This window comes from Bombus fervidus, chromosome 16 (assembly GCF_041682495.2).
Source record: "Bombus fervidus isolate BK054 chromosome 16, iyBomFerv1, whole genome shotgun sequence".
NCBI lineage: Eukaryota > Metazoa > Arthropoda > Insecta > Hymenoptera > Apidae > Bombus > Bombus fervidus.
Window position 1 is genome coordinate 1993333 of NC_091532.1, and position 24346 is coordinate 2017678.

A 24346-nucleotide genomic window follows, 5' to 3' on the forward strand; every position below is an offset into this window, starting at 1 on the left:
TAAAAAATAACTCGATATTCCTTTCATATATATCATACTAAACGAAGTAACGTTTCCAATGCAAAGGTTAATCTCTACAATCTTGCATTGAGCAACAGCTTGAACGAAGATTCTTATACTTCAAATTACGTTAACCGTCGCTAACGTGTATAAATCAGATATTATAGTTAATTTTGTCTGCGTGATCGTTCGCAGTCATTGCATTTCGCTTCTCGTAAAGCGCGCAACGTCGAAGGCTACCTTGATGCCTTAATGTAACATCTCCGTTCTTTCGTGTAATATGGAGTTCAAGGCGATATACGATAAAAAGTAATTGAGTTTTATAGAAAGACGATGTTGCAAAAAAAAAAAAAAAACGCTAAGGTTAAATTCAATAGATGGACTGCAAAGTCTGTCATTGAGAGAGGACTGATTTACTAATATGGTTCATTACGAGTATGTTATAAGTATATTTATAAACTAATGTTAATCTGAATTTAATATAATTAGAATTACTAGCTTTTTCCTATATTTTTATTTAGGTCGCATAATTCATAATATCCATTGAAAAGAATTTAAGTAAGATAATTACAAGGATTATTCAGAAGTAGGTAATTGTGAATTAAACTTATAGTATGAAAGTAAGTTGCAAATCGTAAGCTATGTTTTATTAAAAAAAAAATTACATTATAGTAACTGTAAGTGAAAATCTATCAAAGTTTCGAAAATTTTTAATTATTCCCATATGTTGCATTTGTTCTCAGGATTCATAGGACTACCTACTGGACAGTTGAAAGCTTTGGCGAAATCTTCTGAATTTGACACCGGACCAATAACTCTTAAACGTGCCGTACTATGCACGTCATATTTTCCCTGGGATATTAATTCTTCTTTGTCTGCTGTTTCGCACCATAACTGTAAGTAAAATTTTTAATGTTTAAGTTACACAATGGCACAAATTTTACTATGTCTGTTTAAATATCGCGTTCATATCTAATAATTTTGAAAATAAATTAAAAAATATTATCAAAAGAGGAGGAGAAATAATCTTATTTTTCCTGAAAAATAATATATCATGTGCAATGTAAGAATATATCACATTGCAAAACAGTTATTTATTCATTTTTACTAGGAATTTTAAACGTAAAAAGGCAATCCTTACTGAATTTATGTAGAAGGCTGCGTATATTTAAATTTCTTAAATTAATTCTAAATTTGAAGAATTGATATCTTAATCGAACAAGTGTCACAAAAACTTACGTTTGCAAATGACAAGAAGAAAAGTTGGTCGTTGCTAAATTGTTCTAGTCCCGGTAGAGCAGGGTCCGCATTTACACATTCTCGTTCCCTTCGTTTATAAGCACCGAATACAGCGTGCAGGCCCATCGAATCCGCAATATTTTCACCTGCGGTTCTGTTACCATAATTCTGAAATATTTAGAATAATTAACATTTGCCATAGACTAAGTTGTACCTTTTAGCTCGGATAATAATTCGTTCTATCTTAAATTACAGGGTATAGATGAACTTTAAATTAGGGCGATTTTATTTCATTATCTTGAATCATTTAACGGAATAAATTAGATGTTTACGAATTTAAAAAGTTAATTGTTTACTTTCTTTTCTGTTTGAAGCAATATCGAGTTAAAATAAAATAAAAATGTTCATATAAAATCCTTAAATTCCTGTACAAAAATAAGTTACGATATATCTGTAGAGTTAGGATTAACGTCAAGAACCTCGATCGTGTAATTTTCTCCTTTGATGATACTATAACCATCGTATTGGTTCACGAAACATATTGCTCTCTTATCGTAAGCGTTTGCCATTGCAGTTAGCCATTCCACTTCATTTCCTTCTTCGTCATAAAGATGACCTAATTTCAATTGATTCATTAAGTCTTGTTCATTATTTGTCAAGTTGTAATATTCTCATAATGATTCACCTTGATCATCGAATCCGTGATTTACTTCATGACCCATCACGAGACCAATAATACCGAAATTCACATACCTGAAGAATCAATTTTACATTCGATAATAATAATTATATTTATATTTAAATATCTTCAATACGGCGTATGTATGTGAATATTAAAAAATTCGTTATTTACCAAGGTCGATTTTGAGCAAACAGTGGATTTTGCAAATCTGCCGCTGTGATCGCTGTATTGAAAGAATATAGTCTATTATACCATTCTTCGTATTTGATAAAAAAAGTATAATTAATCGTATCGATTCTATATTTGTAAAATATGTTTTGAAATACGTACATATAGAATTATCGTTTGGTACGAAGAAAGCATTCAATTCCAAGGGATCCATCTCGTAACTACAAAGTTATACAGGTACATACATATATATACATAAATATACACGTAGATGTATGCACGTGGATATATACCTTGTATATCATGCATAAATGTGTATGACATCGATTAACGTAAATACGACATTTAAGTTACTTTTTAAGTTAATTATTTTAAAATAAAACCTTACCTATTGCTATTGTCATCTACCATTCGTCGTAAGCTTTTCCATCTAGAGTATCTCACATAGTTGAGGAAGTTCTCGTAGAATGAAGTACCGACTGTAAACTTTAAAAAGTTACGATTAACGTAATAATTAATTTCAAGACTATAAATGCTTCTACATGCTTGAGTTACTATCGTTGATTATTATTGAAAATAAAATTACCCCTCGGAAGTAGCGTTTTACGAGTGTAGAGTTTTGAAGCCAACTTGGATAGCCAACCCAGTTCTTCATGTGCACTAATTTGTCCAAAACAAAATGTTTAGTGTCATCGTCCATCCATTCCGATGCTTCGATCCGATATTCGATTTCCTTTTGTATGTCATCGATCATGTCTTTGGCCTTTGGATATTCAAGGGATGTTAATGAATATCAAACGTTGAAAATATTTTTTATCTCGTAAGGTAGGAAGGTGCGTAATTAAAATTATTACCATTTTTGCTACGTTTTCTGGCAGATATCGTTTAATGTATTCGTATCCTGCTAATTTACCCAGTGGCGCAATATCCATGCACATCTCCTTTCTATGGAAATGAAAATTAGAGTAACGTGTAATTTTAACAATTTTCAACGGATCGTGTTATTATACGAACCTCGTGGAATCTAACCAGTCTCCGGTCCATTTTTTATACAATTCTGTTAGTTCCGATGGTCCAGCTACCATCATCTTACTAATGAAGAGCCAATGAATATAGTTAACTGCAACAAACGAAAGAATTTAATATTTTAATTCGATTAGAATGGAAATATCTTCAATATCGATCAATTTACCAAGTACTCTTTCTGGAGTTTTTGCGAGCAAGGTATGAAGACCTTCCATATATTTGGGATACGGTACAAAAACTTCTACGTCGTTATCAAGCTCCAATCCAGCCTCGGAAAATATTTTTTGTATTTTTCTCACCCAATTTATCTAGATATTCGTAAATTATATAAATTTTCATTTCGATATCCGCGAATCTTATTTAAGTAGAATATAAAATAAATAAAATTGTTTACTCTGCTAGTGCGCGAAATAGAACCTAAATCTTTGTAGTATTCTTGTAATTCTTTAAGCGTTATATTCTCGATGTAATTACCGTCATCCTCAATGGCATTTATGATCTGAAATAAACAAATATCGTTATTAACAAATATTTATATTGTATTCATGCAAATTCATATCTTCCTGAACATAGTTAAAACATTAAAATCTATGTAAATAATTTGTTTTATTTATTAAATACTACGAGTACTATGCTTGAAATATTTTATATATTTATAGATACATGTATTTTTGCACATTATACGTCGTATCCTATGGATTTTTGTATCTTAGAATTTCCTATATTTGCATAAAATCCGCAGTCTAGTTACGAACTAACGTAGAATACGTAAAAACAATAGATTACTTACTTCTGTCAAATCGATGATAAATTTTTCGAGATCTTCGACATCTTTCACCATTTGTTCCTCCGGTATTTCAATTCCTCTTTCCTTAGAAAGTATTAAAGACACATTTAATATATGATCTCGATATATTTGTCTTCGCTTTTCAATTTCTTCTTCATCATACTCGTCATTGTCGTCATCTTCGTCATCCTCGTCGTTATATTCGTCGTCATCTTCGTCATTTTCATCGTTATCATCGTCGTCATCGTAGTTCTCTTCCTCGTTATCGTCTTCGTTAGCTTCGACACTATATTCGATATATTCATCGTTGTTATTATTATCGTCATCGTTGGTATCGATACTGTTATACGTATCTTCAGTATAGTCGGATATTTGCCTATGTTTCAAAACCTTCATCTTGTTTGCAACGTGATGCGCCGTGGCGCCTGTAATTTTCTGGTGCTTATGATTTTCACCGGCATGAACCTTTGCTTTCGTTCCAGTCCTCTGCAATTTCTTCTTCATCTTCTCTTCGTAGGTATGTTTTCCCAATGCTTTGTTCTTATTATGCATCCTTCTGCTATGCCCTAAGTGCTTGGTAATCTTCCTTCTGTGTATTTTCCTCTTGCGTAATACTTCCCCTTTTTTATTGTTCTCTTTCACCTTCTTCTTCTTGTTATTATGTTTATTGCGACTCAAGTGGTGTCGTAAATTTTTCCTTATCGTTTTATCTTTCATACTATGTTTCTTTGTGATCGACTTATTGCGTGACAAATGTCCATTATTGTTGACCTTATTGTTCATATTATATTTATTCGCCTTTAGTTTACGCAATAGTCTATGAAGAGGTTTCTCGCTTACGGTATTCCTTTTAGTTCTTTTCGTCCTTTTCTTTTTACCAATAATATTATGCATAACTTTTTTCTTATTATGCCCCTTCTTAGCGTGACCTAATTTTCTCTGATGTTTTCTAGCAATCATTTTCTTCTTCCCCGTCTCTCCTTCTTCATCTTCTTCTACAGTGTTCCAGTCGTCCTCCGATTCATTCTCTTCTTCATCTTCTTCCTCGTTCTCTTCATGCTGCTTTTGTTCTGCTCTTTCCCTGCTTCCTTTTTCCTGGCTACCTTCTCCACTTTCGTTATTTTCATCGCTGCTGTCTAAATTCAATATTTTCTCGACCGTAGTAAGCCCATATGCACCCTCCGGTAAATGAGGAAACATAATCTGAAATATCGAAAAATAATATTTATCATAGCGAATATATAAATGTTTGTCCTTTCCTCGATCGTAGTAGAATAGATTTTTACGAATTGTGATCGTACAACTATCGTATTGTTGCCTTCAGATGATAGTGGGATGTAATATAAATCGTGAAATGCGTTAAATCCTAATAAACGAGCAAATTGGTCATCGACTATTTGCCAGTTGTATATTTCCTCATCCCACTCCCCCTCTTCCATGATAAGTGGCCATCCTCCGTGTCTCCATAGAGTTGACAATAGTGGTTCCACTCCTCTTTTTTCTATGGCATCTGTAAAACATTTATTATTATTAATGTACATCCGATTATTATTTCATTTCTCTATTATATTTCATTTTTTGGTCCAACGGCCTTGAAGAAAGAAGTTGGTTAGTTTAGCTTATAGAAAGCTAAATATATCAATTTATAATTAAATTTTATAATAAAATTTATTGATTCAATACGATATAATGATTTATAAATAGATTATATCGATCGTTACTACTATATTTCTCTTTAAATACATAATGAGACGCTGAAAATGTACCTGTATCCACACAGCTGTGATACCACTTCTTAGAAAGTCTCACCGCGTAAAGATCGTTAGGTTGTGGCTTAACCGTAATTATATCTGAGAAAACGATAAAACATTAAAGTACAGTATAAATTTTTATTTCGCTGTGAAGCTACTATAATGTGATAATTTAGTGTAATGCTAATACTCTAGGCATAAAACGAAAGCTACTATCGGTAAAATAAATCAATATTTAAGCGCATGTATGGCATGGACACACTAACTTTCAGATTGTTGCTTGACTTTCTCGGCTACCATATCCCATAAGCTCCAGGAGGTCTTATTTTCAGGCAGAGGATTGATCTTCGACCAGTTGCCACAAGCATACTCATAAAAATCGTCACATGGGTCTACGGACACGTCCATACTGCCCTTGATCAGTTGTGCTGTGTCGCGAAGGCAAACAATTTGGCAATTAATCGTTTTCAAACTTACAAGCGATATATAAATTATTATTCGATTCACATAAAATAGAAATTAGAAGATAATAAGCATAAAATTACGAAATTTTATTTTATGATTGACGATTGAAAAAATGATCGATCATTGTATTGATTAAAGAGGCATTCAAGTCAAGATTGCAGAGAACTAAAAATTTTTTTTGTCCCTGCGTTATATGATAACAATATTTCTTAATAGAAATTTTATACAGGCTACGTTCCATTTTCAAACTGAAAACAAAATTTTATTTCCCGTATATCCATTACTTACCAATCAACTTGCATTCTTCGGTTTCACATACTTCACGTTCATCTTTCTTCGCTTCAACAGTAGCCTTAGATTCAAACAAACGTTGTAAACTGCGAGGATATTTCAGCAGATCATCGAGTTTTAAGCCGGCGTTTATAACGACGCACAGGGACGCTCTGGAAGCATTTGCAAAATTAATATAATAAATTACTATACTATTAAATTGAACTAATTACTAAATTATTATAAATATAAATGATTATAGTCAAAGTTGCTTAATCAAAGAATTTTCAATGTAAATTCTTACTTACAATATCAGTAGTAGACGTAACATTTTAACGATGTGATGGAAGCCAAACTTGAAAGTTAGGCTTTCGACGTGACATCCAGCCTTCCTCTTTTTATAATATGCTAGAAAAACGGCTGTCATGAATTTTATACTCATAGAGGAGAGGGAATACAATCAAGAAGAACTATTTCTATTCTAATTTGATAAAAAATTGTATTGTGATAAAATATTTTCTGGTAAATATTGCAACAATTATGTAAATCTGCATCCTCTGCCCTTGCGATTTTGCAGATAAAATATCTTAATACAACATCCAGGAACTTCATTCATCCTGACGTTCCATTCATTTCCTTTCGGTATGAATGATATAGTTATTAACTAGAGTCCTTGACGCTTTGATAATTTCAATTAAATGCATTTCATATAAGTAGGTGTATGTAGAAATCTTTTCACTGAAAATATATGAAATCTGTAACAAAAGAAATTATTATTTATTCATGTTGATCTTACACGCTTAACTTGCATGTTTCTTTTCATTTGCATAAATTTCATACATACTGAGATATACATACATGTGTTATCGTTTGAATAGAAAATTGATTGGTTTTTACAGCAAAAATATGAATGTAAGATGAATGTAAAGATGAATGTAAATGAAATTTTCACATTTGCACAATAAGGAAGAAGGTACTTATGAAAAAGGAAAAAAATACTTATAAATCTTAAAATGCCTCGATTATAAAATGTTTTATTTGTCGATGAGCTTTCTTCTCATTCTCCTATACATAAGCATTCACATTTATAGATTACCAAATAGCAATATGTATTATTTATGTCGTGATAAAGGAAATGCTGCAATAACTTACGATTATTATCAAATTCTTGGGATGCCTTAGCATAATTGCCTTAATTCCCTTAACAAAATACATTTTGTAGGAAACGTTATCCAAACTGAACAAAATGAGGCATAGTTTATGTAATTTATGCATTTTATCTTTTAATATGATAATAGTTTCTTCACTTAAAACAATCTCTCTACTGTTTGATCGTTATTTATAAATTTTTATTAATACCACAAATTTTAAGCACGCTAAGAATGCAGTGAGAATAGGATAAAATAAAATAACGTATGAATTTCATAATTTTATTGTTTTCACATTTTTCGATGCGAAAAGTTGATTTTCGAATAAAAATATACGATATGTATATTTTATTAGTACAAATTATACTTAATTATAATTGTCATGAACGCGTAGAAGTATTTAAAATTTCAAATGCTTCGACGATTAATTATTTATCTTTTATTAATTTTCTATCCAATCAATGATACATAATCTCTTTATTCCCATATACTACATTTCTCCGTTGGGTTCATAGGGCTATTTAATGGGCAATTGTAAGCTTCAGCGAAATCTTTAGAATTAGACATCGAAGAAATTACTCTTAACAAACCGGGACGGTGTAGATCGTCTTTTATTTCCTCTTTTAACTTGTCCGGTTTTATCACTTCACACCACAACTGTAAATTTTAGAACGTATAAATTTATTTTCAAGAATATATTTAATTCGTGCATTGTTAAATATAATAATAATAAAATAATAGCAATAGTAATCAGTAAAAGATAAGTTTTTCGAATAACGATTTCGCTAACCGATTTACGTTATGAACATGTTATTGCTTTTGATAATTTAAAAACACTGATATCGTATAGTTAAAAAAATAAAAAATTTATCTCACGTTAGCAAAGGACAAGAAGAATAGTTGCTCGTTACTCATGTGCTCTAATCCTGGTAGCATAACGTCTGATTTTCCACATTCTCGTAGTCTTCGTTTGTAAGCTTCAAATGCATAGTTTAAGGCCATTGTGTCTGCAATATTTTCATCCGATGTTTGCAGACCATAATTCTAGAATTATAAGATAGAGATGTACAAGTATAGTTCTAAAGTAGTTTAGTACAGTATATTATATACTTTATATCTATATATATCGTCTTAGTAGAAAATACAAAATGTAACACGGAAAGAACTTTATACCTGTAGTATAAAATCTCCAACTTTCTTCTCCAAAACACCATATCTCGTAAATTGATCTATGAAGGATCGCGCTCTTTTGCGGTACGCGTCTTTCATTTTACGTGACCAGACCGTGATATCATCATCTTTGTCAAACATACGATCTACAAGTTATTTGTAACATATCAGTGCTTTCGTTAACCAAGTTTATAATCAACGATATTTTACAATAATCTACCTATAATACTAAAACCATGATTTATTTGATGACTCATGACTAGTCCGATAATACCATAACTTGTGTACCTACATTAGAGAAATAATACTTTGCAAAGAATTATACGTTGTGAGCAAATTAAATGAATTATTATTGTAATTTTATCGCTCTTTAATAAAATAGGCAAATATATTAAATGTGCTAACATATAGGTTCTTACCATGGTTGTCTAAAATCAAAGAGGAGCTGTTGAAAATTTGCTGCTGTTATTTCTGCAATAATGAAAATTCCTTATTACGAATATTATTAGAAAAATATATTTCTATTTCTTTTTCATCGTTAACGATCTTGATTCTTAGTCAGGTCTCGTTTATTACATTGTTTTAAAACTTACGAATGTTATCTTGCCATAGTGAGAACATGGTGTTTACTAGCAAAGGATTAAAGTTGCCGCTTGTACGTCTGTAAAAAAGTTAATCTTTTGATTAGCTCAAATTCAATGTGAATGTAGGTATTTAAAATAGTGTATTGTCTTTGTTACGAAAATACTTACTCTCCGAATGCTTCGGAAGCATCATTTTCTGAGAATAAAGTTTTTAGATTTCTCCATTTCTTATATCTCATAATGCTTAACATGTTTTCGAAATGCGACTTGCTAGCGCCAAGCTAAAGTGTGATTATAAAATTAGTCGAGTATGAAGTAAAGATACGAAAATCAAAGATAGATGTGCACTAAAATTAAAAATAAAAGGTATATTAGACTCTTACGCCTCTGAAGCGTTCTTTCATGATAGTAATATTTCGATATGATTTCGGATACTCGATCTGTTTCTTCATGTATATTAATTTATCCAAAATAATATGTCCGACTCCAATGTCCACCCAAGTTGAATTTTTGACTCGATATTCAACTTCTCTTTGAATGTCGTTTACAGTATCTGAAGCCTTTGGTAATCGCACAAAGAATTTTATAACGATACTACACTACATTGTATTAATATTTCATTTTTTACCGCTTGTAGAACTTCTTCTGGTAAATATCGTTTCACATATTCGTATCCCAAAATGTTTACCGCATTCATTTCTTCGACACAGTAGTTTGTTCTGTAAAAAGAATTTATTTCTTTGTTTTCTAAAATACTTCAACGTAAAAAGAATATTTCAATCGATATAATGCGCTGTTACCTCCTTGTGGGTACTTTACCATCCCAATTATAGTATAATTCTCTCATTTTTTTCGTAGTTGCGTGTATCACTTTACTAAGAAAATTCCAATGTATGTAATTCACTGTATAAAATTTATATTAAATTTTGTTAATTATTTATTACTTCATCGTTATAATAAAATTGGCTGTATTACGAATAGGATAAATTTAGGCATACCAATTATTCTACTTGGAGTTCTGTCTAATAATTTTGTCAACGCTTTGATATAACCATCGGCTGAAGTTAACACATAATCGTCAGGAATTTCCATACGTCCAGTAGCAAACACATCTTTTATTTTCGTCATCCAGTTAATCTAGAAAAATTAATGGTACATCTTCGATAAATTTTAATTAAGTTTATTCTCTTTTTAAATAGAATAATCTTCCTTACTTTCCCGTTTTCCGTCCGAGCCTTCAAAGCACCATATCTGTTTTGAAGTACTTTAAGTTCAGCGGTCAGCGCTTTCTTATATTTGTGTATGTACTGTACACATTAACATACATTAATGTTTTAATTATAATATATATATATATAACGTAATTAAATATAGTAGAAAGTTGAGAATCTGGACGTTCGGAGCATACTCCAATCTTAAACAAATTTTAGCTCTCTAACCGCAAAATATAATATTATAAATTTAACATTATTAATGTTAAAGTACATAATACAAATATTAATGGATTGTGGATATTTATGCAAATCCATATTTTCCCATATTTTATTTTTATATAATACAATTAAAAAGATAAAACCTTGGTAGAAAACTGCTTTACTTATCGAATATTATAAAATGTACTTGGATATCTCATATATGCTTTATGTAATTTTGCACCTTCAAATTTACTCTATCGAAGGTTAAAAGTATATCTTTTCTGTATCTAATACTCTGTAGAAATATAGACAATCTTGAGAACAAAGAAATAATCATTTTCTGTATCATTGATTCAATGGATTAAGATAAAATCATCGCATTACCGTTAGAAGTCTTATTTGAAATTTAAGCAAGTCGCCAATGTCTCCCAGGAGCCTTTCCCTTGGTATTGAAACGCCTCTTGCTTCAGAAAGCGCTATGCTAACATTTAGTATATACTCCGCGTACATTTTTCTCTTATTTTCCACTTCCATATCTTTTTTACTAGTTCCGTCATAGTTATCGCTATCGTCGTTATCTCTATTTTCGTTATCATCATTGTAATCGCCGCTGCCATTTCCACTACTATCTTCGTCATCCCGTTCATAGTCACCGCTTCCATTACCGTCTTCGTCGTCCCATTCATAATCACCACTACCGCTACCACTTGCGGCATTATTGCTATTATCATTCTCTTCATCGTTTTCATCGATTTTACCGCCGCTATTGTATTCTCCTTGATCCACGCTGATGCCTTCGCTTTCATTATCATCGTCGTCAAAGTACAAGTCGTTATTCGTATTCTCTATTCTTTCATGATTCTTTCCACTATTCGTCTCTGTAGATTTTCCAACACTATCAGATTTATATATTAACTCATGTTCCCACGACTTAACAATTCTTTCCACGTATCGTCTCTTGTTACCAACTCTTGCTTGCATTATGGCCCCTTTCGTTCCTTCTTTTAACTGTATCTCCATGACATGTTTCTTCATCGTCTTGATCTTTTCACTTATTCTTTCCCTGTGAATCGTACGATTATTAATATTTTTCTTAACGATTTTCTTTTCTAGGATTTTAAATTCGTCGTCCTCTTTAGAGCGTGGCCATTCCTCGCTACCTCGTTCCTGACTTCCTTCTTCGCGGTCGTCTTCTTCGCTGCTAGCTACGTAGATTTCATCGAAATCCAGAAGTCTGTCCACTTTCGCCGACAATCGAGGAGTATCGACCTGAAACATCAAGCAGCGTTGTTTTTTGCAATCGTTACCTTATAGATGAAGAATCTTGATTGATCTTAATAATGTCTGGACTAAGTATGATTACCGAGTGAGTAGAAACTTACAAACAGCCTTGATCTTTCATTATAGATCAAGTACCTCATGGGAACCTGTACATCATGGAAACTATTTAATCCTGTCAAACGAGCATAGTAATCGTCCACAATTTGCCATTTGTATATTTCCTGATCCCATTCATCTTTCTCCATTATTAATGGCCAGCCACCTGTTCTCCACATTGTAGATACAAGTGGCTGGAGACCAATTCTTTCTATCTCGTCTGTAAATTAATTGTACAATTTAACTTGACGATGATATTTCGCTCGTACTATTTTATTAAGATATAAAGAATGTGATATAATTTTAAGACTAACATCTAAAGTATGTGTAATATAAATTAGGACAGATGTTACTAATCAAACAATTTTTACCAAATTATGAATTGTATTTCATTAAGAAATACCTGTGTCCAAGCAAGCTTTATACGCCACTTTAGCGAATTTTGTTGCACGCAGATCATCAGGTTTCGTTTCTTCTTCCATAATTTCTAAACAGAAAATGTTAAATTAGAAACATATCGACATTGTTCCGCTACTTTCGTATTTTGCGATATTTCGTCTTTGTACGTTTTCAATGAAATATTTGAATAGAAGCAACGAATGAAATATTAAATATATATATAAACAGGTAGACCGTGGAGATGTTTAAATTTTTAGCAATCTAACTAAACAGATGAGATTTTGATAGAGATTTGTTTCGACTAATGAATATTATCGTAAATACTCTGCTTTCGATATTTTATATATCTTTTCATACAGTTTGTAAATTTATTCATCGTTAAATGTTCGATAAATGTATAAACATCCGCAATCTATATGCACATACGATAGCAACCATAAGTTAATTAACTTCTTTACATAAGTGAACGATCTTTGTAGAGACAGTATTAATTATAATTATAATCTTAAACGAAAAGAATGAGCAAACCTTTAAGACGGTCATCAACCTTTCTTTCTGCCTTAACTAAGAAATTCCATCGGTTTTCGTCAACAGGAAGTGGATTATGCTTTGGCCAATTGCCACACGAATACTCGTAGAAATCTTCGCATGGATTCACGCTTTGGTTCATACTCTCTCGTAATGACTTCGCTATTAAGTAGCAGACAAATTGAAGCTATTCATTCTCTTATATGGATCCAGTATTTAAAAGATTACAACAATATAAAATTTGTACATTATTTCGTAGGAAAATCTGTACAGTATGATAAAGAATCTAAGAAATATTTCCTACTCACCAAGGTACTTGCATTGTTGGGTAAGGCAAAGCGGTCGTTCTTTCTTTAGTTTTGATTCTTCTGTAGTTACACTTAATAACCATCGTAAACCAAAGGAGTTGCTCAAGATGCTATTGACATCGGCTGCAATGACAGCCAAAAATACGCTGTAAGATTTATTAAAATCGTATTGAAAAATTATGACGTACGTCACAGATAATTCTACAGTTCATTCGAGCGATAAAGATGTTTTCTATAATTATTACTTACATAATCCATGTGAATTTCATTATACTAGCGTTAATGATATAATGAAAAAGAAAATAAAAGGAACAGGCGTTACGGACGTATCCTCCGATATCCAAACTTCCGATTTATAAAGTGCAGAATCTATCGCAGTTGGCGATTTTATATTTACAGAAAACGGAAAGACCCTGAGTATGTTGATGATAAGCGCTGATAGTATACATTTTGTATCAATACTGTGTAGCATCATCACCAGTCGCGTTACTTTGGCGGTGTAAAGTAATACATATTGCACGTTAACATTTATTCAGCAAAATAATATGCATTGCACCATTCATTCTATTATTTTATTCCTTATCTTATTTGGTATTCTATCGAAGAGTTATAGTCATACAATGTTCGAGATATACGAATACAATACACGTTGAAAAATTCAAATTCTTTTGGCAAATTTAAATTAACATTGGCGGATCGTCTAAATATAAGGTATATCTCAAAAGAAACAGACCAACTATCATGTTCATCGACATTCGTGATATTATTAAAAGACTTATCAAATACATACTACTTTCTATTTATTAATTAATTAATTCTATTAATTATATAACGTCTTAAACCTAATTTACAGTGCCGTTTTTATTGTCAGTCTTAGTACAGTTCGATCTGAATATCTTGTGACTCAACATCAGGATGCACGATGCGGGTGAAAGAAACGGTAGCATCGCATCGTTAGATGCGGCAGCATCTGAGCGAATGGGCTGCGCAACCTTATTTTTCATCCGTGGACAGGATAACGTGCGCAAGCTGGTTCTAGGATGCGGACCAATCTGAAAATATATTGCACAAATATACGATGTTAACAACGTTGCCGCATAGACGATGGTGGAATAGTTAGCGACTGGATATCCGTGACAGGAGAGAGTAAATCTGAACGGTAGCCAGTTACTCGATCACGGATCGCCTCGACGCTGACACGAATAAGTGAAATGAAATTCATTGATCGAACAGCAGACGTTTCGAGTGATAATTGAAGGCTTTCGTGAATTGAATCGAGCTTCGACTGACAGTCTGACTCGTGCTCTTTATCTTAGAAAGGCAAGGAACATCTTCAAAAATGGGGATTCTCCCCGTATTATCTTCTCTTCTCTTCCGTATATTTTTGAACGATATATTTATGTAATAATCGAGGGATTAAAAAAACAAGTGGTCTGAGTACCGATATCTTTAATTGGAATAAATCGTGAATAAAATTTAATGTACTTTTTCCAACGCTACGCACAAGCGTAAGGGCAACAAACCACTAGTTTTTGGTTTGAAAATTGATAAGAAAATTCTGTAAACAAATAGATTTTATGTATCGTGTTCGTCATTTATAAAAGATACACTTATGTACTACTTTCCTATTGAAATAACGACATAATTTTGTGCTTCTTCATTCAATTATCTAAACATCAATTATCTAATCACAAGTTAATTACACTTAATCTGGAAATTAACTGTGTCAGGTAAAACAATGAACAAGAATTCACTAATGATTTGTAGAAGTTGAGAAACATGAAATATGATCAATTTCCTTCGTTGAAATAGCAGTGAGACGCGTGATTTAAGCAATAGTTCTTCTCAAGTACGTAATTTGTAAAAGTAATCGGTAGTCTTTTAAATTAATTATATTCACTTCGTTATGTACGAATTAATAATTCGTTCAGATGCATCACGTTGGTTATTATTTGCCGATAACGTGTGAGGATTAATAGATTAACGCGTTTAACATAATGTTCCCTGTTTCATGAATGTGAATGTAAAAGTGAGGCAACGCAACGAGAAGAGCGAGTAAAAGGTTTATAATCGCAATCAGTATCGTCGAAGCTAACTACATGTATGGATGAAAGTCTTTGTACGAGAAACGGCCTAAACGAAGCAATTAAAAAGGAATTACTAAGAAATGGACTCAAATCTCACAATTTAATATCTTTATAATAAAATGACGCAATTAATAAATCCAATAATCAAATCATAAAACAGTTAAACATCGTAATTACGTCAGCAATGTTATTCGCTGTACATCAACTAGTGAAATTATAATCAAAATGAAATTTAGATTTTATTATAACAAAAACATTATCGCGAGGAAGGTAAATTTAATGTTAAAAGTAAATTAATGTTAAATATAAAAAGCTATTATGTGTGGAATATATGTTAAAATTATTCCATCATTCCATTCCATTATCGTTTAAAATAGAGGAGTCCTTTTCTTCTTCAAAAAGAAATATAGTAAACAATTAATTGCCTTTTCTTGGATCAGCTTATTTCAATTATTGTGCGAGTTTGTTATTCTCATACTTGTATATTTTGGTCAGAAAGGCATGAACTTTTCCATATAACCGTAGAATTAAATAATAAGTCGATGCTACTGTGGAACGTGGGACTAAATAGGTTCTTGTCTATGCTAGTGTGGAACTAGGTTTTTGTCTATGCTAGCGTAAAACTAGGTTCTTGTCTACGATAGAACTGAATGAATGCAGCACATGGCCGCTTGGTGCAGCACTTCTTCTCGAAGGTCAATTTAATGTGTGAACGTGAATACTTTCTGTTCCTCTCTGTTAGTACATATTACGATCATACAAACCGGTCTCGACACTCATATGCCAAATCCTAGGGAAAACGGTCCGAAAATTGAGCTGTGACTAGTTGTGAAAAGTCATCATGGAAGACAGAGAAGTTCTCGTTCAACGCATGCGTGATATGGTATGAATGTTTCAGATAGAGACAGAGACATTCTATTCATCTCTGTCTGTCTCGCAAGAACGCGGATTTCGTTATCCTTTCATGTTGATTTTACACAACTAAACACGACTCAATTTTCGTACAGTTTCCCCTAGCGAGTGTCGAGACCTGTTTATACGATCGTGGTATGTGTAAGTCATTAATTTATATAGTTTCTGATAGTGATTTGGGAGAAACGGCGATACTTACATAAATATAGTCTATTTAATAAATAATAGTAGAACTATTTAATAATAAAACTAAAATAGTAATGTTAAGAGTACTTGATATTTTTTTTAAGATAATAATTTACCTATAAGGTTATGTTTATGATGATTAAAACAAATTAAAATTTCCAATCGTTTTTATGATTCATTTCCAAGAATCTTTACATATTGTATTGCACTTAATTTTTTGTAATCCGAGAGTAAAATAAATCTTGAATCGTAAATCTTGTATTACATAAGGAAATAAAAGCACGGAAATTTTATTAATACTTTAGAACAATATATGTATGATATTGAACTGGAATACGTAATAATATAAAAAAGATCTTTAAGAACAACTCATCATGTAATATTGAAATATTTACTTGTGATACATAAAATCTTTCGACATAATCGAGGAAAAAGAAAGTATAAAATTATGTCGACTTCAACGCGCATGCGACTTATGAATGGTGGGGGAATACTACGGGGAAAGATATTCCATATTTTCGATCGAAGAAGTATATCTGCTCCTGCTTTAAAAAAGAACAAAATGGTAAGATTATTATAATAAATGTATAAAATTATATATTGCGGAACGTATTATTGTTGTTAATATTTTATGAAAAGTAAAATATTTAACCTACAGGAATACGTGTGTGTATCAATTGGAAATTTTATAAATAATCCGTGATCATTAATTTGAAATCTTTATGATAAATTTCTATCTTCTGTTTCATATTATTGAAATTGATGTTTAACTCTGTTTACAAATTTTTATCGCTTTAAACAAATGAATAATATGTAAAAGCATATATTATTTGTATACTTACACATTAGACATCGTCATTTTCGGGGCGTAACAAGTGGTTGAGATTCTAAGAGATCTATTGCATACAAATTGTAATTTTTCATAATTAAAAAGGCAGCAATTACGAAAAAAATTATTATTGATTAGTTAGAAAGTAAATTTTATATTTATGCAAAAAATTTATTTTTCCGGATTATATACTATTGTGAAATAAGGAGCGATTGAAGCATTGATCTGACATTCCTGTTACTAATTCAAGGAAAACTTTTTGCTTAATTAAAATTGTTTTAAATAGCAATGAATTTTATTAAAAGATTATGTTTATGTAGTTTTGTGATTAAAATTTGAATAAACTTATTACTTGACAAATATATTAAATAGTAATTTAAATTAAACAATACATTTTTTAAAAATATATTTTATTTTTAGGGAAAACTTACTCAAGAAGAACGAGAAAAGGATTTAAAAACATTGTTATCTAATGGTTGGTCTGTGCAACAAAATAGAGATGCTATTTATAAGGAATTTTTATTCAAAAACTTTAATCAAGTATGTTTCACTTTAAAAATTAATCTTTTATGATATATATCACTTTATACTATATTTTTAATGTTATAGAAAAGTTATATATTTTTTACATATTCGTGTTGACAGGCATTTGGTTTTATGACAAAAGTTGCATTGCAAGCAGAAAAAATGGATCATCACCCTGAATGGTTCAATGTTTACAACAAAGTAAACATTACTTTGTCTTCTCATGATGTAAATGGTTTATCACAGAGGGATGTAAAACTTGCATCTTTCATAGACAAGGCTGCTAAAGTGGGAGAAAACTAAATATTAATTTATAGGATAATTTTTAAATAATTATAATGGATGAATGATATGTTTCTATGATAATAATGTTAATAATATTTTAAAATTTTTTGATGTTATAAAAATTATATTACATACATATAAATGTTGTAGGTATATTTGTTTCATATTTGTTTTATACTATAACTTCTATAAATAAATACATTTTATTTAATTCAAATTATTTATGGAATTAATTTGTATTCGTTACGTTATCACAATTTATATATTATCTAGAATAATGAAAATGGAGTTTTATAACTATTATTTAAATAATGCAATCAATTATTTAAAGACAAATAATTTATTTCTAAATAATTTATGATAAAGAGAATGTCAAAACATCTTCAATGTCAAAAATTAGCATATTCATGATCTAATCAGAATATATATTATTTAGAGAATTATTCTAAGCAAAATATATAATAAAGGAATTATTCTTCATCAGAAGCAGGTATGGTTGGTGGGGGTGTTTTGCCAATTGCCCAAGCATCTTTCACAGCTCTTGAAACCCCAGGACCATTATTTATGAGTATAAACAGACCAGACAGTGTAAGTGCTGAGATTAGAAGCAACGTAAGGTGCAGAAATTTTGGCACTACAGGTCCAACAACACTAGGACGTGCATAGTCTGTAATAACAGCTTCCAAACCCCTATACAATATGTATTATAATATAATAAAAACACATTAAATCTATATAAAAATAAACAAAAATATTCTGCAGTATACAAAAAATCATATATAGTGTGATATCAAGAATAATTTTTAAAGATGAATAATTACCAATGTGAATGCATTACAACTAATACGGACATTATACCATCAAGAATTGGATTTTCTGCTATTAAAGCAGCGGGTATCAAAATTGGTAGTGCTGTTGAAACAACTCTTTCCATGACCCACATACGTACATGATCACCTGTAGGTGTACTTGCATTGCGGCTTATTTGTGTACCTAAAGTGGTAGTTGCTGGAAACTGAAACATATTTACAATAAAATATACGTCACAGAAAAGAATCTATAACATAAATATTTGAAATAAATGTTATAATACCAATACCTTTGTTAAGCAATTGGTTCTATTGCTAGTTGTACCAGAATTTAAACATTGTCTAACATTGGCAAGACTACTAGATGTTCTACCAAATTGAGGCAGTTTGCAAGAATTTGCAAAAAGATTAGATTTTGAAAGTAATTCTGTAAAAATAAAAATGATATGATTTGTATTGTAATTTATGTTGCCTGTATAAAGATTGAATATTTAATTGAATATTTAGAATATACTAAAAATTATATTAATTTTATATATTCATAAATCACAAGTAATGATCTAATTATCTTATATTATGTATACAGATTTTGTATTTTAGTTTATAATAATACATCAAATAATATATATAAATTATATCAAATAATATCACAATGATTAAAGATATAGAAAAATTTGTTCGATAAGGTTATGCCAATGTCATTCAAAATAGTAAAAATTATATAAATCGAAAGAATTTATATATCTTTTTATGTTTCAGACCCCACTTACCTAGTTGTTTAACCTTATGAATAATAGTGGGAGATATTACTTTTTTTAAAATCATTTTGTTATAGTAAAATACAAGATTTTCAAATCTGTACTTGTTCGTACAGAACGATGAACTATGAAATCCTCTTTAATTTTTTATGACAATTAGATATTACGATTCTAATCTCTTATAAAAGTATGTGTGCATAATTATAGAGACGAATTTTCTGTATCGACTATTTTCACCTCGACTATTTCGTTCGACTTATCGAATGATTGCAACGATCATTTAATTTGATCTGAATATTTTGACTATGTGTAATGTAAGTTGACAATAAATAATTTGTAAAGTGAAATGTTTTTATTATAATAAATGTTTCACAAAAATAATTTCATTCTCTTATACTTTTACTTATAGACAATGTGAAACAAACAATTTCATTAGTTTATATTTATTATAAGCTAATTAAAGTATATATATTAATATATATACTCTTTTTTGTAATAATATCTTTTATAATATTTAATTAATCAGAAAATTACAAGATACTTGAAATTATCTGAAAATTATTCCTGGTTGAGAAACACTGCTTCGAAGTACATGTTATTTACCAGGTTATAGTCGGGTACCTGCAAACAACAATTCGTTTCTGATATTATAGTTATGTTGAATTTTTGAGTGAGAAAATAAAATTTGATAAAATTTGACAAACAAATTATTAAATACAATGTCTGAAACGGTAATTAAAGATACCGATTCTGGAAACAACTTGAATCATAATATTAAACAAGAATCTGCACAAGAATGTACGTCTGAAAAATATAAAAAAAATTTTAGAAAAGATAATCGATGGAGCGGTGATTACAGAAAAAAAAGAGGTTCCTATAACAGTGGTAAGCTTTCGGAAGAAACATATTTTAAGTATCATTTTTACGAAACCAATCCTTTCACGTTTGAAACTTTTTTAAAGGATTCCGAAATAATAATTTTGGCAATAAACCTTCTAAACGTAATTTTAATAATTGGTCGAATTTCCAATCAAATGGGAAAAGAAAGAAATTGGAAGTTGGAAACAGGCTAAAGGAATGCGATGTTGGAATTACAGAGTTTATAGGAAATGAAGGATTTTTTGGTGTTATTAAAGAAAGATATACAGATTTTCACGTTAACGAAATTGCTCTTGATGGACAAGTCGCTAAATTAACAAATCAAGACATTCCATCAGATGGAGAAGAAGATGAAAATTTACAAGACTTAAAAAAGATGGTATCAGATACACTTTGGAATCAGCTACAGAAATTAAAAGAATCAGAAGAATCTACTATAGAAATTGATGTAACAAACATGGATAAGGATCAGCGTAGAGTAATTCATAGAATTGCTAAGACAATGAAGAATATTATTAGCCAAACTATAGATAAGGAAAATAAAAAGATCATGATGATTTTACCAAATAAAAATAATAGCAGTGCTAGTATGTTATATCCATTTTCGACTCAAAATGTATTATTATCGATTTATATATGATATATTTTGCCCTCAGGTCATAACTTTCGGAGAGATAAACGGGTAGATTGGAAAAAGCGAGGAGAATATTGTTACTTTTTGTTACATAAAGTGAATATGGATACAATGGATGCTCTGAATCAATTAGCCATGAATTTATATTTAAGGCCAAATAATTTCAGTTATGCTGGAACAAAGGATCGTAGAGCATGGACTACTCAATGGGTTAGTGTCAGGAAAGTTTCACCCACAGATATATTAAGAGCAGCAAAAAATGTACGCGGAGCATATGTAGGAAACTTTAAATTTGAAACAGAATCTTTGAAACTAGGCATGTTGAATGGTAATTGCTTTAGAATAGCTTTGAGAAACGTCAGTGGAACAGATGAGCAAATTGAAAAAACCATGATTTCTTTGAGAGATCATGGATTTATAAATTATTATGGTCTGCAAAGATTTGGCACTGTAGCTACTATCCCAACTTATGAAATAGGCAAAGCTTTACTTCAAGGTAATTCTCTTAATTTAATTTACGCAACAATTTAAGTTTTCTAATTTCGTGTAAACTTTGTCTAATGTATGAGTATATATTTTGTAAAAAAATAGGTAAATGGAACGAAGCGATCAATTTAATTTTGAAGCCTAGAGAAGGAGAACAGGACGAAGACTTGGTAGAAGCTAGAAAAATATACGAAGAAACTAAAGATGCAAGTGCTGCGTATAACAGGATTAGAAGATATGATAAAATAGAGGCTACCCTTTTAAAGGGTCTTAGTATATCTGGTATTAATAATCCTCAAGGTGCTTTGGATTCAATACCCAGGAATGCTCGCTTAATGTATATTCACGCCTATCAAAGTTTTGTATGGAATCATATGGTATCAAGAAGGATAAAAGAATTTGGGAGAAATCCTATAGTAGGGGACTTAGTATATGAAAAAAATGTGAAACACAATGATAACGAAGGAGAATTTGTTTATGATAACGGAAGCGAACTTGCAACTGAAAGTAACGAAGAACCTATTAAAAAAATAAGTAAACTCGAAAGCGAAACGGATGTAGACGTAAAGATCGAGAAATCTTCCAAAGCATCTGAAGAATTACCAAATACTGTGATGGAAGAAGTAACAGGTGCTGCAGAATGTTGTCTTAAAATAGATGAGAATACACAGCAAAGTGGAACTACCAATGAAAAAGATGAAAGCGATGATTCATATAATCTTCCTATGGTAAAAATTCTCGAAGAAGAAGATTTACCAAATTATACTTTGGCAGATGTATTAATGCCTCAAGTTGGCTGGAAAGTTACATACCCACCTTATGCTAAACCATGGTTTGATGAGTTTTTAGCAAAAGATGGATTAACTACTGACCTTAGACAGAAGAATAAGTAAGTTACCGAAAATGAAATTTAGATATCTATTATTTTTGTGTTATTATATTTTTTATGTTTTATATCTATTTAATTTCAGAAAATATAATTTGGGAGGTGCTTATAGAAAGATATTGCAAATTCCTTCAAATTTATCTTGGAGCATTACGCATTATTCGGAGAAACATAGCGATCTTATTATGTGCGATATAGATGAAATGAGGAAGTCATCAGCTCCAAAAAATGATCCAAGTATAATCTTTCACCGATATATTATTCAATTTTTCAGCGTACATTAAGATATTTTTATTTTTTATTAGAAGCTAATAAATATGCGTGAAATTTTCCAATTTTTCAGACGGGCAATACAAAGCTTTAATAATAGAAGTGTCTTTAAAATCTTCTACATATGCAACTATGGCGTTGCGCGAAATTTTAAAATCTGATACTTCACCGCAAGCACAAGCTGCTCATTCTGCCGCGTGTAACGTAGAGGTAGAGAATTCAAGCACTTTGAAAGATCATGCAGAGAGCGAAAATAGGAGTATCTGAAGCAATATAAAGCTGTGATAACTTCCTTGTACGATTAAATAAAATATGAAAACCACTATTCCTCGTGTAATTTTAAACATATAATGACATATAAGTTAGGATCAAAGTATTATCCAGTTACGTTTGTGTCATGAATATTTATTTTACTTCCATCTTACTTCCATATAAACAGATAAAAATGTTTAGTAACAAAGAAATACATTTTATTTTTATCTTAGGCAAGAGTGCACTTTGCTTCGATTATTTTTACATTTTTCATCAACGATATCGTTTATAATGTTCAACTCAACAATGAAATAATATTGTTTTTATTTTTACATATATAAACGTAATAAAGACCAATGAACTTTGAAATATTCAACATCCGTGTATTTCTTTAAAAATTTATCTCAATTTTATAAACTGAAAAGCGTGGTATCTACTTTAAAGCTTAAAATAGGGAGGAAGCATCTTCGAAATCGATCTCTCACGATAATGTTGCGACGTACATAGTATATATAAATCGGGGTATTGTCACGTGTGGTCGATGAAGAAGCGATTTGTAATGATTCCGAGGAGACTTCTATAGCGTTAATATCCTCTCAGGTGACAAACGAGGGAATGACGCTGCAGGACGTCCGGCGTCCCGATGCCATACGACAAATTATCTCACCTCCGCTCTGACCGAATACCGTGAAAAATCGCCGATATCGTGACGAAGCGTTACTGTTCAAAAACGTATCGTTCTATCGGGATAATTAAGCGTTATTTTAGTTCAATCTTATTATACAGCATCTTCTCGTAATAAATATTAACACACGGAATTATTGAAGTTATTAGAAATTTAAAGTTGTCACATTGCAATTGATAAAACACAATGTGAAAATAAATAAAAGTCTTATCGCATTGCAATAGTAGTTTAATTAATAAATTGTAAGGCTTTGAATATCAATTGATCAATCTTGTAATTATAGATTCAATAATGTAAACGTTCGATTGGAATACATTGTTCTTTTGAAAATATTCAATGCCAAAAAGGAAGAATTTTAATCCAGACGTACAATTATGATCGAGCTAATGCTTCAAACGTTAGGAAATATTTCTTGGAATAATTTTTAAAAATGCTTATCCTAGGAAATGTGGTTTGTTGCATGACTTTTACTTTATGTGAGAATGCGGTGCCATTCGAACATCTTTGGTACTGGTTGGCACTACAGAATAATAGGAAGCACGATAT

At 30.8% G+C, this 24346-nt stretch overlaps 5 protein-coding genes across 7 annotated transcripts; 2 read left to right on the forward strand and 3 right to left on the reverse strand.

The window, feature by feature from the left end:
- Window positions 1-621: 621 nt before the first annotated feature.
- On the reverse strand, window positions 622-6830 carry LOC139995861 (uncharacterized). The gene is made up of 18 exons (XM_072019757.1): window positions 6697-6830; window positions 6407-6561; window positions 5920-6081; window positions 5669-5752; window positions 5204-5412; window positions 3906-5105; window positions 3510-3614; window positions 3282-3423; window positions 3104-3209; window positions 2944-3034; window positions 2676-2852; window positions 2478-2575; window positions 2252-2310; window positions 2093-2144; window positions 1925-1992; window positions 1719-1855; window positions 1240-1407; window positions 622-894 (listed from the first exon to the last, which is right to left on the reverse strand). The coding sequence occupies exons 1-18, from the start codon at window positions 6828-6830 to the stop codon at window positions 715-717; spliced, it is 3327 nt and encodes a 1108-aa protein (XP_071875858.1). The 3' UTR covers window positions 622-714.
- Window positions 6831-7804: 974 nt separating this feature from the next.
- Window positions 7805-14051, reverse strand: LOC139995419 (membrane metallo-endopeptidase-like 1). Of its 2 annotated transcripts, XM_072018866.1 has the most exons (18): window positions 13567-14046; window positions 13318-13463; window positions 13010-13171; window positions 12486-12569; window positions 12088-12302; window positions 11090-11974; window positions 10505-10597; window positions 10289-10427; window positions 10091-10193; window positions 9919-10009; window positions 9674-9850; window positions 9459-9571; window positions 9300-9367; window positions 9126-9177; window positions 8927-8994; window positions 8710-8852; window positions 8413-8580; window positions 7805-8193 (listed from the first exon to the last, which is right to left on the reverse strand). In XM_072018866.1, exons 1-18 carry the CDS (start codon window positions 13584-13586, stop codon window positions 8014-8016), a joined length of 2907 nt encoding a protein of 968 aa, XP_071874967.1. In that variant the 5' UTR covers window positions 13587-14046; the 3' UTR covers window positions 7805-8013. The 2 variants fall into 2 exon arrangements, with proteins under 2 accessions (XP_071874967.1, XP_071874968.1); XM_072018867.1 differs by lacking the exons at window positions 7805-8193; window positions 8413-8580; window positions 8927-8994 and having other exon boundaries at window positions 8712-8852; window positions 13567-14051.
- Window positions 14052-16436: 2385 nt separating this feature from the next.
- Window positions 16437-18358, forward strand: Pcd (pterin-4a-carbinolamine dehydratase). Its single transcript, XM_072018869.1, has 4 exons — window positions 16437-16451; window positions 16808-17067; window positions 17752-17871; window positions 17977-18358. The coding sequence occupies exons 2-4, from the start codon at window positions 16951-16953 to the stop codon at window positions 18157-18159; spliced, it is 420 nt and encodes a 139-aa protein (XP_071874970.1). The 5' UTR covers window positions 16437-16451; window positions 16808-16950; the 3' UTR covers window positions 18160-18358.
- A 104-nt stretch (window positions 18359-18462) lies between these two features.
- Window positions 18463-19933, reverse strand: Sdhd (succinate dehydrogenase, subunit D). Its single transcript, XM_072018868.1, has 4 exons — window positions 19721-19933; window positions 19241-19377; window positions 18963-19156; window positions 18463-18831 (listed from the first exon to the last, which is right to left on the reverse strand). The coding sequence occupies exons 1-4, from the start codon at window positions 19773-19775 to the stop codon at window positions 18612-18614; spliced, it is 606 nt and encodes a 201-aa protein (XP_071874969.1). The 5' UTR covers window positions 19776-19933; the 3' UTR covers window positions 18463-18611.
- Window positions 19934-20261: 328 nt separating this feature from the next.
- On the forward strand, window positions 20262-24019 carry Pus7 (pseudouridine synthase 7). 2 transcript variants are annotated; one of them, XM_072019786.1, is made up of 6 exons: window positions 20262-20593; window positions 20671-21174; window positions 21244-21717; window positions 21813-22596; window positions 22679-22830; window positions 23716-24019. In XM_072019786.1, exons 1-6 carry the CDS (start codon window positions 20428-20430, stop codon window positions 23823-23825), a joined length of 2190 nt encoding a protein of 729 aa, XP_071875887.1. In that variant the 5' UTR covers window positions 20262-20427; the 3' UTR covers window positions 23826-24019. The 2 variants fall into 2 exon arrangements, with proteins under 2 accessions (XP_071875887.1, XP_071875886.1); XM_072019785.1 differs by lacking the exon at window positions 23716-24019 and adding an exon at window positions 22937-23169 and having other exon boundaries at window positions 20264-20593.
- The last annotated feature ends 327 nt before the right edge of the window (window positions 24020-24346 follow it).

What these genes read in the sequence shown, in the direction of transcription:
- LOC139995861 (XM_072019757.1), bottom strand. Translation starts at nt 6,830, where the DNA reads ATGAGTATAAAATTCATGACAGCCGTTTTTCTAGCATATTATAAAAAG. An exon ending in ACCAAACGATAATTCTATAT is followed by an intron (nt 2,145 to 2,251) that starts GTACGTATTTCA and finishes CTTTCAATACAG; the next exon opens with CGATCACAGCGGCAGATTTG. An exon ending in TTTGCTCAAAATCGACCTTG is followed by an intron (nt 1,993 to 2,092) that starts GTAAATAACGAA and finishes TTGATTCTTCAG; the next exon opens with GTATGTGAATTTCGGTATTA.
- LOC139995419 (XM_072018866.1), bottom strand. Translation starts at nt 13,586, where the DNA reads ATGAAATTCACATGGATTAT. An exon ending in GGTAAAGTACCCACAAGGAG is followed by an intron (nt 10,010 to 10,090) that starts GTAACAGCGCAT and finishes TTCTTTTTACAG; the next exon opens with AACAAACTACTGTGTCGAAG. An exon ending in TTTGATTTTAGACAACCATG is followed by an intron (nt 8,995 to 9,125) that starts GTAAGAACCTAT and finishes TCTCTAATGTAG; the next exon opens with GTACACAAGTTATGGTATTA.
- Pcd (XM_072018869.1), top strand. Translation starts at nt 16,951, where the DNA reads ATGTCGACTTCAACGCGCATGCGACTTATGAATGGTGGGGGAATACTA. An exon ending in CTTTAAAAAAGAACAAAATG is followed by an intron (nt 17,068 to 17,751) that starts GTAAGATTATTA and finishes TTTTATTTTTAG; the next exon opens with GGAAAACTTACTCAAGAAGA. An exon ending in TATTCAAAAACTTTAATCAA is followed by an intron (nt 17,872 to 17,976) that starts GTATGTTTCACT and finishes TCGTGTTGACAG; the next exon opens with GCATTTGGTTTTATGACAAA.
- Sdhd (XM_072018868.1), bottom strand. Translation starts at nt 19,775, where the DNA reads ATGATTTTAAAAAAAGTAATATCTCCCACTATTATTCATAAGGTTAAA. An exon ending in TCATAAGGTTAAACAACTAG is followed by an intron (nt 19,378 to 19,720) that starts GTAAGTGGGGTC and finishes TTATTTTTACAG; the next exon opens with AATTACTTTCAAAATCTAAT. An exon ending in GAACCAATTGCTTAACAAAG is followed by an intron (nt 19,157 to 19,240) that starts GTATTGGTATTA and finishes AATATGTTTCAG; the next exon opens with TTTCCAGCAACTACCACTTT.
- Pus7 (XM_072019785.1), top strand. Translation starts at nt 20,428, where the DNA reads ATGTCTGAAACGGTAATTAAAGATACCGATTCTGGAAACAACTTGAAT. An exon ending in TAAAAATAATAGCAGTGCTA is followed by an intron (nt 21,175 to 21,243) that starts GTATGTTATATC and finishes TTTTGCCCTCAG; the next exon opens with GTCATAACTTTCGGAGAGAT. An exon ending in GACCTTAGACAGAAGAATAA is followed by an intron (nt 22,597 to 22,678) that starts GTAAGTTACCGA and finishes ATTTAATTTCAG; the next exon opens with AAAATATAATTTGGGAGGTG.